This window comes from Micropterus salmoides, unplaced genomic scaffold, assembly GCF_014851395.1.
Source record: "Micropterus salmoides isolate LMB-PRFRI ecotype aquatic unplaced genomic scaffold, ASM1485139v1 Ms_hic_scaffold_207, whole genome shotgun sequence".
Lineage (NCBI taxonomy): Eukaryota > Metazoa > Chordata > Actinopteri > Centrarchiformes > Centrarchidae > Micropterus > Micropterus salmoides.
The window spans coordinates 4,796-20,797 of record NW_024041229.1 but is presented as its reverse complement, the minus strand read 5'-3'; the positions used below and the strand labels follow the sequence as shown (position 1 = coordinate 20,797).

The following is a 16,002-nucleotide window of genomic DNA, read 5'->3' as shown; positions in this document are numbered from 1 at the left end:
GAGGGCCACATGTCACTTGCTGGTTAATCCAAGTCCAAATAAATATGGTCCTTCTCATTGTTTGAAGTCTTTGTAAAATGAGAACAGTTTGTTATTGCCCCCTGAGCCAACCCTAGGAGCACCAGAAGTCACAGAAACAGTTTAGGTAGGCCTGCGTGGTAGTGAATACTGTGGTTTTATTATTGTTAGACCTTTGCAAACAAAATAGTCAAAGATTTAAAAAAAACAAAAAACTTTATTTTTCTTAGAAATAAAGACATTAATATTTGTAGGAAGTCACTGAGTGATTCACACATATGGCCATGTTTAGTTGCAACTTGGCATTTGGCATTTTAATACGCCTAACAGGCTGCAGCAATTACCGGGAAGCGCACTTACAGGCAGGTCCGAAGCTGGCTGAGAACCCACCGAGCATGTCCTCAGCCCAAACTGAGACTTTCTGTTTGAAGAGAAAGAAGAGAAACACCGCCATCTGCTGGAGGAGCGCCTTCCTGCGCGCCCACTTCAATGTGTTCTCATCAACTTCTGTTTAAGACATTCTTTTCAGGGTAAAACATGTCACTTTTACAAAATGAAGATTTGCTGCTTTTCCTTGTAATAGTGTTGAGCATTGTACTGTTAGACAAAGCAAGAACTGTGAAGGAGTAACTTTGGAGTCGGGGTACTTGTGATGATACCATGTGACTTCTCACTATTTTCAGAATTTCAAAAATCAATTAATGGATAAATAATTAGCGAATTAATCAATGACTATAATAGTCATTAGCTGCACTCTGATACAAAATGCCTGCCGACCCCTTTTTATTATAAACTTTTGTGATAATTTAAGTTTAAGCATACAGAAAGAATATCAACATCGAGGCATCTCAACAAAAATCATATGGCTTCATTCTCAGTATGACTGCAGAATCACCGTGGCAGCAGGACAGGCCTTCATTTTTAATATCTTCAAAGAAAGAAAAACTGCCCATGGAATGTACACTGTAAAAACTGTTAGTTAGAACTTCCAACCATTTTTTGTTAGTTTAGCAAACTTCTTGTTTTTTTAAGATGGGAAAAGTAATTAGTGTTACCAGGAAAGAACATATTTACCAGTTAGCGACAGCTTATTTAAAAAACAAACATTTCTAGGCTACTGAATAAAAAAGCCCAAATGTCCCCTTTTTCCTCCTGGAATTAAATGCACCATGCGTCCATCGATCTGTGTGGAGATGGAGACCATGAAAAGTGTCTTGTAATTCCTCTCACAAATGTGACGCGATACATCTGTGCATACAGATTAAACAATCTGTAAATAAATACTTATACACACATAAATACATATTTGTAAACACAAGCCTTTTGAGTGTGGAATTATCAAATCTATTAAGTAAAAAATCTGCAAATCAAAAAACGGAGAATACACAAAAATCATCAAGCAGGTGTGAAGGTCAGAATGTTTGCAAGTGCAGGGAGGACTGTAACACACATAGCAGGAGCAGGCAGTAATGGGCAGATATCCACCGGGAATGTCATTTTCTGTATAGGGCTCTCCATTATGACACTTCACAATCACCTATCCCAGGCCTCCTGCTTACTAGCTGCATGCAGCTGGATCTTTCCACCTAGAAATGAGGAATGGTGGTTCACTCAGCCCTCATAAAATCACACCGGTTTAACTGACCAGCAAAACTTAAAACAGACCCAACCCTTCTTTTTAACAATACTTACATAGTAGTCAGAGATAAGGTCCTGTCCACTCTGTGAGGCATCTCTCTTCTTCATCACAAAAGCACTTGGGTCCTAGAGTTAATAATAAGTGAATAATGAAAAGTTTTGCTATATACACCAAGCCTACACCACCATCAACACTATTGGTCTGAATTGTCTTTTTAATACACTAGGCTACTCCTCAAAAGATTTAGGAAACCCCCATAAATAGTAACAAAATAAATAAATGTATGAGGACAAAATAAAATGAGCATCTTAACAGAAAAGTAGACAACAGAGCCATATACTAATTTCTGTAAAATATTTTTGTAGAATACGAATCAAATGGACACATTTTGTTGCTCTTTAGACTGAATAGACTCACTAAAGAGAACTTATGGATTTGGTATTCCCCTGATAAAATGAATAGGTTGACAGTCCTATGAATTTTCTGGTTTTAATTTCACAGTGTAGTTTTGGGCTATATCCCTCGCTTCTACTTTAACAGAATGGTTGATTTGAGCGACTAAATAGTCCTCCATTCTTGTTTTCCAGATTCCTGATGTGAAGGCCTACTGACATTCAAAGAATATCTGTCGACCTGCCTCATCTTCATTTTTTCCAGAAAACAAACAAACAAACACATTTGATAGTTACCTGCTGCCCTGGTAGGCTACCATCTGCATTTTTATTTTGTGACATTGGTTCCACTGTGTAGGCTATTACTTAGCCTACTATTGTAGTAGCCCACAATAGAAGGCCTACATTTTTGACAGTTTCTTTTTTTTTACTGAGCTTTTACAATGAAAACATAAAACTGCATACCCATATTTTTAACTATGAGATGGAGGGATGAAATACCTTAGCTGAAGTTGACCTACATTACAAGGGGTACATGAACACAGCACGAGACGTCACCAACTGTCATGGCGTCTCCCTTGAAGGGGGCTTGGTACTGGCGAAAGTAACCGCTGTTATTTAACAATTTTGTCTTGTCTACGGAGCCGCTAAACCCGACTGAAGAGGCTTTTAGGAGCGGATTGTGACCATGGGGACTGTCCATGCTAAGGTAAAGTCAGTTTCTTCCCAGCAGCTGGCCTTTCTGTGGCTTTTTGACCATGACCTCCCTGGCCAGGTGCTGATGGCTGCACTCACCAGCATTTGTACTCCATGTACTGTTACACACGGTTAGAACAAGACGAACCGTAAAGAAGACAGACGGGGAACTTGAGTGTGTTCTGGCGACCTGTGGGTGGTAACATGATGTCTCTTTGCCTTCAGCTAGTTTACACGACCCGTAACGCTGCCAACACAGGCTGGGTGGGATTTTCACATTTATATGATCGTATTTGTGAGAAAATACCTCGTCATACTCATTGTGGAGATATTTCTGTGGACCTTTGATGCATTCTGTAGGCTACAGAGAAAACAATTACGAGAATAACGAGAGACATTGTAACGTTATTATGTTATCCAAGTGTAAGAAATTTAAGATTTCCCTTTTGTTGATGTATTTACCTGTATCACCGTCTTACAATAACCAAAGACCCCAGAAGATATTTAGTGTCCTATCCCAATATCAATATTTGTATTCAACACCAACAGCCCTGCTTTCCAGGACTCACCCTGCGCAGACACTTTCACTGGTTGTAAAACATCAGAAACTCCTGAGTCCTCTCTTAAAGCCCTTCCTGTCCTCTCTCCTCTCCTCAATGACAGTGACCTTTAAAGGTGCCATGCATGTATTTTTTTTTGTTATGTTTGTTTGTTACTTAGCATTAACTATAAAGTGTTGATGTTATTTTCTCACCTCACCATACCTCACTTTATAATTCAAAAAGAGAACAAAAACAAGACAAACTCGGAAAGGAACATAGAGGTTGACTCATCTCCTCTGGGAACACAGTCTCGCCGACAAAGTAGGATTTATTCCAGGGCTGTTATGTTTCTGTGCATTAGATTGTACAGGCAGTGTCATTGAAAGCATTGTTCTTGTCACTGGTGCAGAGTCTGGATCCTCTACCGATGCATGGCCGGGACTTGGGCGTCAACACTGATGACTTGTTGGAGCCTCCGGAAATAGAGCAGGAGGCCAAGCAGGAGATCCTCGAAAACAAAGACGTGAGTAGTAGTAGCAGTTGTACTGGTATCACGGCAGCTCTTGGAAAATATAAAAAAAAGTACTGTAGAAGTTAAAAAAAACAGCATTATTGTTCAGTCATTTGTGGTTTAAGAATACTTTATAGGTTACACATTGCGCGCACTTGGTGGGAATATTCTATACTCTTTCTGGGCAGTCAGACCCCCTATTTACTTACAGCTTTAACTGCATTGCCATTGCATTTATCCTTCATCAGTCTTAAATTAGTGTTTGATGTCTGTTTTAAACTGATGTCTCGATTCTCCAATTCGTTCATTTCAGATGTTGTAGAGTTTGTAACGGTCTTGGTGTATTTGTCCTGCAGATAATCAGCTTCAGTTCTGCTCTAACCTTTTCTCATCATGCAGAAGAACTGAAGAACAACGAATGAGAGCAAACCACCGTATCATTTGATATATAAGTAGACAGACATTATAATTTAAATACATTTAAGGGCAAATGGGACATTTGTATTTGCTATTGTTAGGCCAGAAAATTGTTTTCTTCTTACACTTATCATCTTTATGCAAGAGTGCTATTTTTCTACTTTTATTATGTCTTATATATTTTTAAACCTTTAGCTGTTCCATCTTTATTATTGTTCTTGTTATTCCAGTCTGTCCACATGTGTGGGGTTTAGGTCAGGTGGGGTTGTTGATTGTTTTCCTCACTAGCTGTTCTTCTCCTTCCTTGACTGGGACTAGTCAAGGATCTTTTGTTCCCCAAAACATAGATGCTCAGACTGTGTAAATGATCATGCAATTGTTTGCTCAGGGCCAGACGCCCAATGCCGCCCTAGGCAGCAGGTCTCTGGACCAGCTGTATATGTGTTTTAGTACTTCTCTGTTTATTCTCTTTTGTTAAATAAATTCTTCAAAGACAACGGTTAGTTGTTACTCAATTCTTTGCTCAACCCCTCACCAGGAATATCATTTCCACGACAGCTATCACAGGCAAGGAAAATCTTACACCTGAGGAAGTATAAGCTAAATATATTTTAAATGTGTTTTCGTCCATATATGACAGCTAAAGTAATCCAAGATATCTTTGATTGCAGGTCGTCGTCCAACATGTCAACATCCAGGGTCTTGGAAGAACTAAAGAAGATCTGCTTGGCTATGAGATCTCTGATGTTTTCCACGCCAAAAACCTCATTGATGTATGTATTTGACTGTGCTGCATATTAAGGAATCAGAATCAGCTTTATTTACAGCTAAGTTTAAACAATTTTAGCTTTACACATAAATGAAATTTGCTTTGGTGTCTTGGTGTATGATAATACACAATAGAATATGAAATTGACAAGATATACAAAATATAAATGATTAACAAAGACTATGTGCAATATGGCAGTTATTTACACGTGCATCAGATTTGTACGTGTTCTGTAAAAGAGGGGCACTAGAGACAGTGTCGGTGTGGGTCGCAGGCCTTGTTGATGAGGCCAGCTCCAGGACAGGAAGAAGCTGTTCTTGTGGCGAGAGGTTTTGGTCCTGATGGGTCACGGACTCCTGCCAGAGGGGAGAGTCTGAAACAGTTTGAAACAGTCCCTGGCGGTGGCAGCAGCGTACCAGATGGTGATGGAGGAGGTGAGGATGGACTCAATGGTGGCGGTGTAGAAGTGCAGCATCATTGTCTTTGGCAAGCTGAACTTCTTCAGCCGCAAGTAGGAAGTACATCCTCTGCTGGGCCTTCTTGGTGAGGGAGGTGATGTCGACTTTGAAGTCACACAGCGTGATGGAGTGGGTGGGGCTGAGATCTTTCTGAACTCCACTACTCTCCACTGTCTTAACAGAGTTGAGATGCAGGTAGTTCTGACTGCACCAGGTCACCAAATGATTAATCTCCCACCTGAAGGTGGACTCATCCCCCACCAGAGATGAGCCCAGTGAGGGTGGTGTCGTCCACTAACCTTTGTTCGTTACAACATGGGGCAGGGTCCTTTCAGAGAGTTAGCTACTTTCAAAGTTTGTTGAACTACAGCGGCTCAGGTTACGCTGGGAGAACGAGCTGTTGTCGTATAAAATATATCTGACTTTACTAACTTCTTCAGCTAGGCTAATCGTTACATTGGTCAGATAAACTAAAACACAAGAAGTAGCATCTTAACTCGTGAGACTTTGGGGTAGAAAAATAATGAAACATCTCTCCAGTTTGATACTGAGGCATTCAAAGGCTCTCTGAGAAAATAGGTCAGTTGTGCGCTGACTTTAGGTGAGGCACAAAAATGAAAGAAAGACGTCTAAAGAAACAAAAAGAAATGAGCTCCAGTCCGATAGTAGCTGTCCTGAAGACATACCACTCAGGTGGACCATGATGTGGTCAGAGTATCCCAGTGCATCGCGGTCCTCTGGTCGGACATGAAAGCACTCTCAACTGATCAGCTTCAGGTTCTGAAAAGTTTGGGAATGTGATGAAGAGTTGATGGTTTCTGTGCCTATAGGTGATGAAAAAAGCTCATGTTGCCAGACAGAGGCTGCTCCGCCTGGGGATCTTCAAAGAGGTGGAGGTTCTTATCGATACGTCTGAAGGTAACTCATTCAGAGCTTCTTTTCAAAAGAGTTGCAACAAAATGGATTCACTCTGTATTCTCCTAAAACCCAAATATCAAAGAACGAACATCTCAGACAGTTTTGTGGATTACCTTCCAAGCCCAAAGGTTTCAAATAGAAATAGTGAGATGTGTAAAATTCTGTCAGTGTCCACTGCCTCTGATCACTGTTTGCATTTTTGTTTTTGGCTCTCCCTCTTTAGGCAAAGACGCTTTGCCCAACGGTCTGGATGTAACCTTTGAGGTGACAGAGATAAAGAGGCTGACAGGAAGCTACAACACCATGGTTGGCAACAATGAAGGAAGCATGGTGAGAGAAACGACACTCATGTCTGTCATATTTTCCTCTTTATGATGGAGTGCACAAGGTAGTTGTGTTTCACTGATTAAAGTCCCAACTAGTATCTGTTTTGATCTCACACAACCTAGACACATACTTGAGTTTCTGAAACTTTTTTTCCCCCATGAAAAATACTTCCTGATTGGCTGCCTGGTGTCTACTATAGCAACAATACATGTGCTTTCCATTGCTTCCACAACTCAAACTTTCTTCACCTGACAGTCCATCATCATCGCAGTGTGTTGCTGTGAAATTTGGGATTCAGTATCATTTTTATGCGGATGATTCTCAAATTTACTTACCATTGAAACATGGGCATAAATGTGCCATTCAGTCTCTTCCTGCATGTTTGGCTGAAGTTAAGTGTTGGCTTGCGAATAACTTTATCCAATTAAATGAAGATAAAACCGAGATGATTTAATTTGGAAATAACGGGCGTGTGGATGATGACTGCCTGGGGTTGTTTTGTCTAGCGTGAGGAACCTTGGTGTCATTTTTGACTCTGAGCTTAAATTTGACCGGCAAATCAATGCTGTCCTTAAGAATAGTTTCTTCCATCTTAGATCAATATCTAAATTGAAATCTATCCTCTCTTTTGAGGATATGGAGAAGGTTGTTCATGCCTTTGTGTCATCCCGTTTGGATTATTGTAATGTGCTGTGTCTGGGTGTGAAAGGTGATCGGGCTTTCTCTGTTGCTGCTCCTAGGCTCTGGACTGACCTTCCTCTGTCTGTAAAAACTTGTGCACTTAAAACTTATTTGTTTTCTTTAGCATTTGATAATGCTCTGTAACTTGTGTATGTTATATGTTTGCTGTGTTTTTTGTCTCTGTTTTTATTTTCTTTTTTATACCTTCTGTACAGCACTCTGGTTCCACTTGTGGTGTTGAAAGTGCTCTATAAATAAAGTTGAGTTGAGTTGCTGATAACAAGTTAATTAAATGGAAGGAATCTGGATGCATCAAAAAGTCAAAAATCTATTTGAGCCTAAATGATCACAGAACTAATTGGTTATTAGCTACCAGTATGTGTCCTCTCTTTCAGGTGCTGGGGCTGAAGTTGCCCAACATGTTGGGCCGAGCTGAGAAACTCACCTTCCAGTTCTCCTATGGGACCAAGGAGACGTCATATGGCCTGTCCTTCTTCAAGCCCCAGCCTGGACACTTTGAACGCAAGTATGTCAGTGACATCCAAACAGTTCCTGTCAGAGGTACTTACTGAGGTGTAGTGAAACACAGTTTCTTTGGAATGCCACCTGTCTAACTTTTTTTCTGTTCTATCTATATACCCCCCACCCCAAATTATTTTATGTCCAATAAGTACACATCAGTGACATTACTAATGAGTACTGATTTTTCAAAGCAGGGAATGTTCTGAATAGCCTGTCGATGGTGCGTTCAAGAAAGCACAGACATCCTGACTACATTTAGTGAATGCAATGCATTTAAGACAGATCAAATCTTGGATGCCAGCACCAGCATCCAAGACACACATTCAGTTTTGAGTTCTGTTTTTTCATACTTGGTGTCCTCTCTTTCAGCCTCACCCTAAACATGTACAAAGTCACCGGCCAGTTCCCATGGAGCTCCTTAAAAGAGACCGACAGAGGCCTGTCTGCTGAACTTAATGTAAGTGTGTGTGTGATGAATCGGACGAAAGAGCTCTCAGAAGACCTAATATTAATAATTGTTGACTTGCATGAAGCTGGAAAAGGTTACAAAAGTATCTCTCAAAACCTTGATGTTCATCAGTCCACGGTAAGACAAATGGTCTATAAATGGAGGGGAGGGGTCGTGTTACTCTATGCTGCAATCCACCTGCAGGATTCCTGCACTTTCCATCTTTGACGAGACATTATAAAACTGCTGATACCGCAGCAACGGTATACTGGAACATTTTAGTGGTTTTGAAACCTTGACTTTTTCATGCAAATAAAGCAAATTTGAAAAAATTAGGACCTAGGGAAAGAAGGAGTTGGTGAGACTGTGTTCTAACTCCAACCTCCTTTAGACAGCACTTTGGCCCAATTAATCGCTGTTGACACACAAACTGTCGCACTGTCTGTATTAAGTGTATATGGTGGGTTTCCTTAAACCACTTCAACTTAAGTTCTGCATCTTTCTATGGTCCTGCAGTTTCCTCTCGGGGTGACCAACCACACGTTGAAGTGGGAGGGTGTATGGAGGGAGCTGGGCTGCCTGGCACGCAGCGCTTCCTTCGCCGTGCGAGAGGAGAGTGGACACTCGCTGAAATCAGCCCTCTCGGTACAGCCTGGATGCCTTTTTCTTACTCATGCCTTTGATGTATATCATTCTCATGAAATGTTTATGAGGGTTATAAAACAATTTTGTCCACTACACCCATTTAGTAGAACCCCTGTTTTGTTTGTGTGCAGCACACTGTGTCAGTCGATTCAAGGAATTCTGCCATTTTCCCCAGCAGAGGTGCCTTACTCCGGATCAACCAGGTAAGTGTGCGTATACAGAGCTGAACAAGAAAATAAATCGCCTGCCTACAGGAAAACAGGCAAGGTAGCAAAAGCCACAAAGGATGAACAAGTTCAGCTAGCTTTGAAGGCTGAAAAGGGTCTGAGTTGGTATATCAACAATTAACTCCAGCTCACTGTTGACATTTTGAAACCCAGCTCTGTTACGCCTGGCCTAGGGGAATCCTGAGCGGGGCATAAAAAATGACTCCCCTCCTTCCCCACTCCCAGAGGTGACCATTGCTACAGCCGATGCAGGGTTGATTTATTCATCAGTTAGGGTAAAACATAGACGTCAGGGAGAGCATGGCCAAGACAACAAACAAAACATCAACACAGTACAGGCAGCTTATCTATCTCCCTAAACATAAACAGGAGAAAAAATGTTAGAAGGGAACAGAGAAGGCTTCTCCCCCATACGGGTTACCAGGACTGCTCTTTTAGAGATGATTTTACATTCTGTACAGTTCAGGGTTTAACACTAGCAGAAACGGCACAGCACGGTCTGGTTGGGGACCAGGAAAAAGGAGGAGTCCCAATGGCAACGGTTGGTGCCATTTGAAAGCAGGCGCCACTAGTCTCCAGTCGCCACCTAGAACTCAACGTACTGAGATAACACAGAACAGCAACACCCTCTGGCAGGGAGGAAGACCAGCACAACGATACTCACAGTCACTCAAACACAAACATAACGGCTCACAGTTAAGTTTTGAAACTGTAATGATGAGCTGGAAGGACTTTTGGGATTTGTGGGCAATAGCACAAGTTAACAAAATCAAGCGTTGAATTTCTGTGTTGTGTTATCCATCTGTCTCCTGAAATAATTGGATGCATTCTTCCTGTTTTGTCCAGTTTTTCAAAGATGTTACTGAGGTGTGTGTTTGTCCGTGTGGTTTGTCCTGTAGGAACTGTCGGGGTACACAGGAGGAGATGCCAGCTTCTTGAAAGAGGATTTTGAGCTGCAGCTCAACAGACGGCTCTTCTGGGACTCAGTAAGACAGAAATAACTCCAAAACAGGATTCGCTTCTAAAAGCTGCAGCCGAGATTTCAGTTAGTTGTGTTGGTGAATTACCCTATTGGTCCGTCCCGTCCCACCCCCCTAGAAATTCGTCTTAAAAACTCATCTTATTTTCGGGGTCCAGCACTTTAAATGTTAAGATACATTCCCAACAACAGATGGCGCCAAATACTGGCTAAACGCATGTTGCCCTCCTGACTGAAACGTGGCGAGACTAACGAAGTGGCTCAGCAGTAGGTCAAGTTAACCAACAGCTGAGAAGGAGTTATGATGCCAAGGAAGGTTATTGTTTTTAACACCTTTTTAAATAAAATAACTTTTTAAATATACTTTAAATATAAATGAAATGGCCACATTTAAATTACACTGTACATTTTATTTAGCAGTAATTTAAATGTGATTATTTAATTTAAAGATATTGAAAATGTTGAAAATTGTATTCAATGTGTTTTCATTAGAATTATTTCTTATTATTTTATAAAAACAAGATTTATTCACAAATGTGTCTTGTAAAGGGGGGTCTTATAATCAGGGTCGTCTTATATTTGGACCAATACGTTATTTATTCTTAGACAACAGACCCTATAAACATTTATATGCTATCAAAACCAGTTAGTGTAAAATTATCTGTAGTTCCTCTGCTAGCTCTGCTTTTTTTTTCTCCTGCCACCACTTGAACTTTCCTGTCTCTTCCCTGTAACGCCGCCTGCTTCCTTTCGATGCTCATGTTAACCAACTGGGCTGTTCAGACTCAGCGAGCCGGTGTAGGCTGCATGGCTAATGGAGCTAACTAGCTAATTACCGTAAGCAGTAGATATGATCCAATGTGCTATGCTGCCCCCAATGTTTGGAGTTTAGATTTGACCGGTGGAGAGGAGTCTCAATTCTTACACATTGTACCTTTTTAAAGGGATAGTTTGGGGTTTTTCAAATGGGGCTGTGTCAGGTATTGTAGTCCAGAGTCAGTGTAGTACCTGTAGGAGACAGCGGTCAGCTTGCAAACTCTCCAGTTTGGAGAAGCAGACAGGAGTATTAGCAAAGAAGCAAAACATATTTCAGTCTCCTAAAAGTAAGCCCACCTAAAAAAAACCCCAAACAAATCAATATCATTTTAATATCAACAATATATATCGTACAATATCTTTGTACGCTATATTTAAAACTTTGAAGCGCTATATGTTGCTGTCGGACAGACATTTCTGTTGGCACTACCTTTTTTTTCAACATAAAACTTCTGTATTCCTACACATTACAGACACTGTGACGTGGATTAGCTGTTTGGAAGAGAAGCAAATACAAGACAATGAATCATTATGACAGCAATGACGAAATGCCATTCACTGAAACGAGGATACCTTTATCTTACCTAACCTGATAGTTGGATACAGCAACATTCTTCAGCTAGTGTCAAAAATGATATCTGCAAACTTTCAGTCTATCACAGTGTTCCACATGGAGTGTTGTTTACAGTTGAGAAAATGTAGTTCCAAAGGAGACGGCGGTCTGACGGCAAGGGAAAGCCGTGAAAAAAAATTCCAGATATAGTGTACACTTAAACTGATACAGGTTTTGTTTTTGGTGGTTAAATTGCATTTTACTGCGGACCCTGTCCACAGCAGCAGGTTGCTTTACGTCTTTGCTGGGGGCAGCTGACCGCTGTCTCCTACAGGTACTACACTGACTCTGGACTACGGTACCTGACACAGCCCCACTTCATAAATCCCATTAACATCTTTTGCCTTGTCCTTTTTCCTGTTTCCTGTGTATTTTCAAAATATAAAGGAAACATTTTGTGTCCCCAGGTCTTGTCTGCTTCTTTGTGGGGTGGGATGCTTTACCCCATTGGTGGGCAGCCGTCCTGCATCGCTGACAGGTACATCTGATTCATGCAAGAGCTGACACTGGCTGCTGTAGGAGACCTCAATATACCTCTGCTCTCAAAATGTTAAACATCCAAACGTACTTATTAAATGCTCTGTATTGTATAGCGCCTTTCTAGTCTTTTCGACCACTCAAAGTGCTTTTACACTACATCTGCATTTATCATTCACACACTGAGCCTAAGTGCTCAGACAGAAACTAACATTTACACACTGGTGGAACAGCCACCAGGGGCATTTCGACACGCAGCCTGGAGAAGCCAGGTATTCAACTGCTGACCTTCCGATTAACAGGAAACCCGCTCTACCTCCTGAGCAACAGCTTCTTAATGCTGACCAAGGCTGTCATTAAGAAGTTCTAGTGTACTGACCAATTTCATTAGTTATGATTGGTCACCCAAATATTTCCATTTTCTTGTTTGAGTAGTGTTTTTGCTTTAACTTTGTGTTATTAATGACCTCACTGTTTCCAAATTGTAGATTTGGGATTTTGAGTGGATGGTTCGATGATGGTTATGTCTTCTGTCCAGGTTCTACCTTGGGGGTCCCACCAGTGTACGAGGATTTGGGATGTACAGCATTGGGCCACAGAGTGAAGGTAGAAAAACCCCAACATATTCAAATCATTGAATCAATCATAGAAAACTTGAACTAAAGAATATATAATGTTATTAATATTTCTAGAATATCTTTGGTATTCAGCTAATAACCCAACCTACCCCCAACACCCCTCTGTTTCCTGTCTGCATCCCCACTATCACCATCTAATTAGAAAACATACCAAAAAAGCTTAGAGGAAAAAAAAAAAGGTACATAAATGAGCAGGGAGCTAAAGCTAACATGGATATGGGGTGGCGATGGGACAGTGGATAAGACACTGTGACACATCCACCACTGTGTCCCTGAGCAAGACACTAAACCCCTAGTGTGTGTGTGTATATATATATATATATATATATATATATATATATATATATATATAATCGCTTTGAATAAAAGTGTCAGCTAAATGTAGATCTACACAGTAGAGAAGTGTGTATGTACCATCAAGTGGAGTAGAACATCAGCTTATCTTGGTTTAATACTCTTTCTGTGTGTTCCAGGTGACTATCTGGGTGGAGAGGCATACTGGGCAGGTGGTCTGCACCTCTACACTCCGCTGCCCTTCAGACCAGGCAAGGGCGGCTTTGGAGACCTTTTCAGAACGCACTTCTTCCTCAACGCAGGCAACCTCTGCAACCTCAACTATGGTGGGTGGAATAGTACTAGATGCATTACATACCTGCTTGGTTTAAAAAAAAGTCAGCAAAAATCTCATATATAAAATACACAACATGTTGAGATTGTTGTGTGTGCAGGTGATGGTCCCCGGGCGCACCTTCAGAAGCTAGCTGAGTGTATTCGCTGGTCGTACGGAGCGGGAATTGTGCTACGGCTTGGGAATATTGCCAGACTGGAGCTCAACTACTGTGTGCCCATGGGGGTTCAGAGCGGAGACAGGTAGACCGCTATTCATTTACACTTCTACATGTTACAGGACTAAGGTTCACTGATCAAATTTTTTTACTCACTGTCACAAAAAAACATTATAATAGTAGTGCCCATGTTGTCTGCTCACATCATTCCAACAGTAGAGTCCTGCGATGACCTTATAATGTTGACAGACATGTTTCTGGATAGTGAAGATGGCCTATAATCTGTAGCCTTTAGTGCCAAAAGCTGGTCTGCTCATCTGAGATCACAGCTGAAACAGCGGACAGACGATACAGCGGTGCAACATGTCATATTTAATTGACGCCGCTTTAAAATGACTGCTGCGAGGAAGTGACATCTCTTTCATTAAATGCCTGTTTCCTCGACTCCTCTCTCCTCGCGTCTCCTCCTCGAGCTCGTATCTCGGGTGGGAGGAACTAAGACTCACCGGGAGGAGTCAAGGGCTGCGTCCCAAAAGTAAAAAAAAAAAATCTCCTTTCCTAACCAAACATGTGAAGGAGAATCCGTAAGGACTTAGGAAAAGGAAATCTGACTGCTCTTTTCTAGGCGACGTAATTATGCGACGGCGGATGTTACTGACGTGGCCTGCCGTGATGAAACTACAGTACAATGTTCTGAAGATGACTACAAAAAGCGCATCTTTGACACTGCGCCCCATGTTGTTGTAATGCAGACCATCTAAAGGTGGACAACACGGTGGAATATATTATACAACATCCACCAGGTTAGAGGTTATCCAGCTGGATCTTTGCCTTTATTAAGGCGAGGGTGACAGCATCTGTGACTGAAGTAAAATTAATTAATGATATTGCTGAAGGCGGCAGTACATAACGTGAGGCTACACGCTGCAACATTATCCTCACTTTGATCACGGTACAAGACCAGTAGCCTGACATAGCTCCTAGGTGATATTGTTGACAGTTTTAAGACATAGCCTATGCATATTAGCAAGTTGAGAGACTTGTGGGGCGGCTGTGGCTAAGGAGGTAGAGCGGGTTGGCCGTTAATCGGAAGGTCGGCGGTTCAATCCCTGGCTCCCCCTGGTTGCGTGTCGAAGTGTCCTTGGGCAAGATACTGAACCCCGAATTTTAAATCATTGAAGTCAGACACCATTGTGAGTGCAATACTAAATCGGTGGAGTACTCATTTCATTTTCAAAACCTCAATGTTACATATAGCACTATGTAATATAAGGATTTTTCTGACAGCATAGTTCCTAACTTGTCTTCTGTCTTCTCCCATCTCATAGGATATGTGACGGTGTCCAGTTTGGAGCAGGAATTCGCTTCCTGTGACCTCATCACTCCGCTGCCCTCAGTACTCCAGCAGAGGCTGTGATGTGAAAAGGGAGACCGTCTTGTTGTTTGTCACCTGTAACTTGTTCTAGCATGAGTCCTGTGTCCTGACCCCCCAACCCTCCTTTGATATGCACCATTTTAGGCTTTTGAAAAAACAAAGTGCAGGGACATAAAACTAGTGAAACTTTTTACAGTACAAACTGAACGGGCTTTCACCCATTTGAGAGACAAAAGTAACCAGATATAAGATTTCTTTAGCAGCAGCCCCAAGACATAATGATACCTATGGCAGCAATACAGTCATAGAGAAGCATTTACAAATTCCAACATGTCAGCAGGTTTTCTCTAGTGAATCTTGATTTTGTTTCGATTGAAACCACTGTTCTCTTTCCTTGGTTTGTCTCCAGCACTGGCACCTTGTCTGTGGAAAAGTCATCTACTAGTGATTTCACCCAGTGTGTTGCTGTGGTGATATAAAGTAACTTATTTTCCAGAATGTTAAAGAGATTTTTGGCACGTTCCATGTTTGCCTTCCATGCTTCTTGTCCAGGAGCACGGCTTGTTAATAATTGTTTGCCAGTTTTAACAGCCTATTGACCTGATGACTTTTGTTAGTCACACTGAGTGATTGAGAGAGTGCAGCAGCAGCAGCGGGGAGTGACCCCAGAGAAACCAGTGCTTTAATCAAAGCAGCGGTGTTCGAAGGGAATCAACCCCCCATGCCAAAGCAGCTCAAACATTGTTGTCTGATGTGAAGTACAGCGGGTTGATCTCTCGGGATGGCAGCAGAGGTGGACCCCCCCCACTCCCACCCGAGCAACATCCACCACCAGTGCTCTTACCTTTAGTCCTCTTTTTTGATGTTGTTGAATATATTCACAAATAAATCACAGCTGCTCCCTTGGTTTTTTTTTTTGGATCCTTTGTGTTTTCTCAAATACACATTAAAGAGGCAAGTGAGAAAATGAGCAGGTGCAGGTATCAGTATTAGATCTCGTCAGTGTGATTCATTTGTTAGTGGTGCTTGGTGTTTCTTGCCTTTTAGGTAAATTTGGTATTCTTCTAATAGGATTGATTCTATAACATTTTGGACCACACCTGTTATAA

At 41.5% G+C, this 16,002-nt stretch overlaps 1 protein-coding gene across 1 annotated transcript; it reads left to right on the top strand.

The window, feature by feature from the left end:
* Nucleotides 1-2,601: 2,601 nt before the first annotated feature.
* On the top strand, nucleotides 2,602-15,701 carry LOC119915332 (sorting and assembly machinery component 50 homolog B). Its single transcript, XM_038734871.1, has 15 exons — nucleotides 2,602-2,758; nucleotides 3,697-3,810; nucleotides 4,887-4,988; nucleotides 6,273-6,360; nucleotides 6,584-6,690; nucleotides 7,764-7,894; nucleotides 8,260-8,347; nucleotides 8,855-8,983; nucleotides 9,115-9,186; nucleotides 10,110-10,196; nucleotides 12,026-12,096; nucleotides 12,634-12,701; nucleotides 13,207-13,353; nucleotides 13,462-13,603; nucleotides 14,847-15,701. The coding sequence occupies exons 1-15, from the start codon at nucleotides 2,738-2,740 to the stop codon at nucleotides 14,890-14,892; spliced, it is 1,413 nt and encodes a 470-aa protein (XP_038590799.1). The 5' UTR covers nucleotides 2,602-2,737; the 3' UTR covers nucleotides 14,893-15,701.
* Nucleotides 15,702-16,002: the final 301 nt, after the last annotated feature.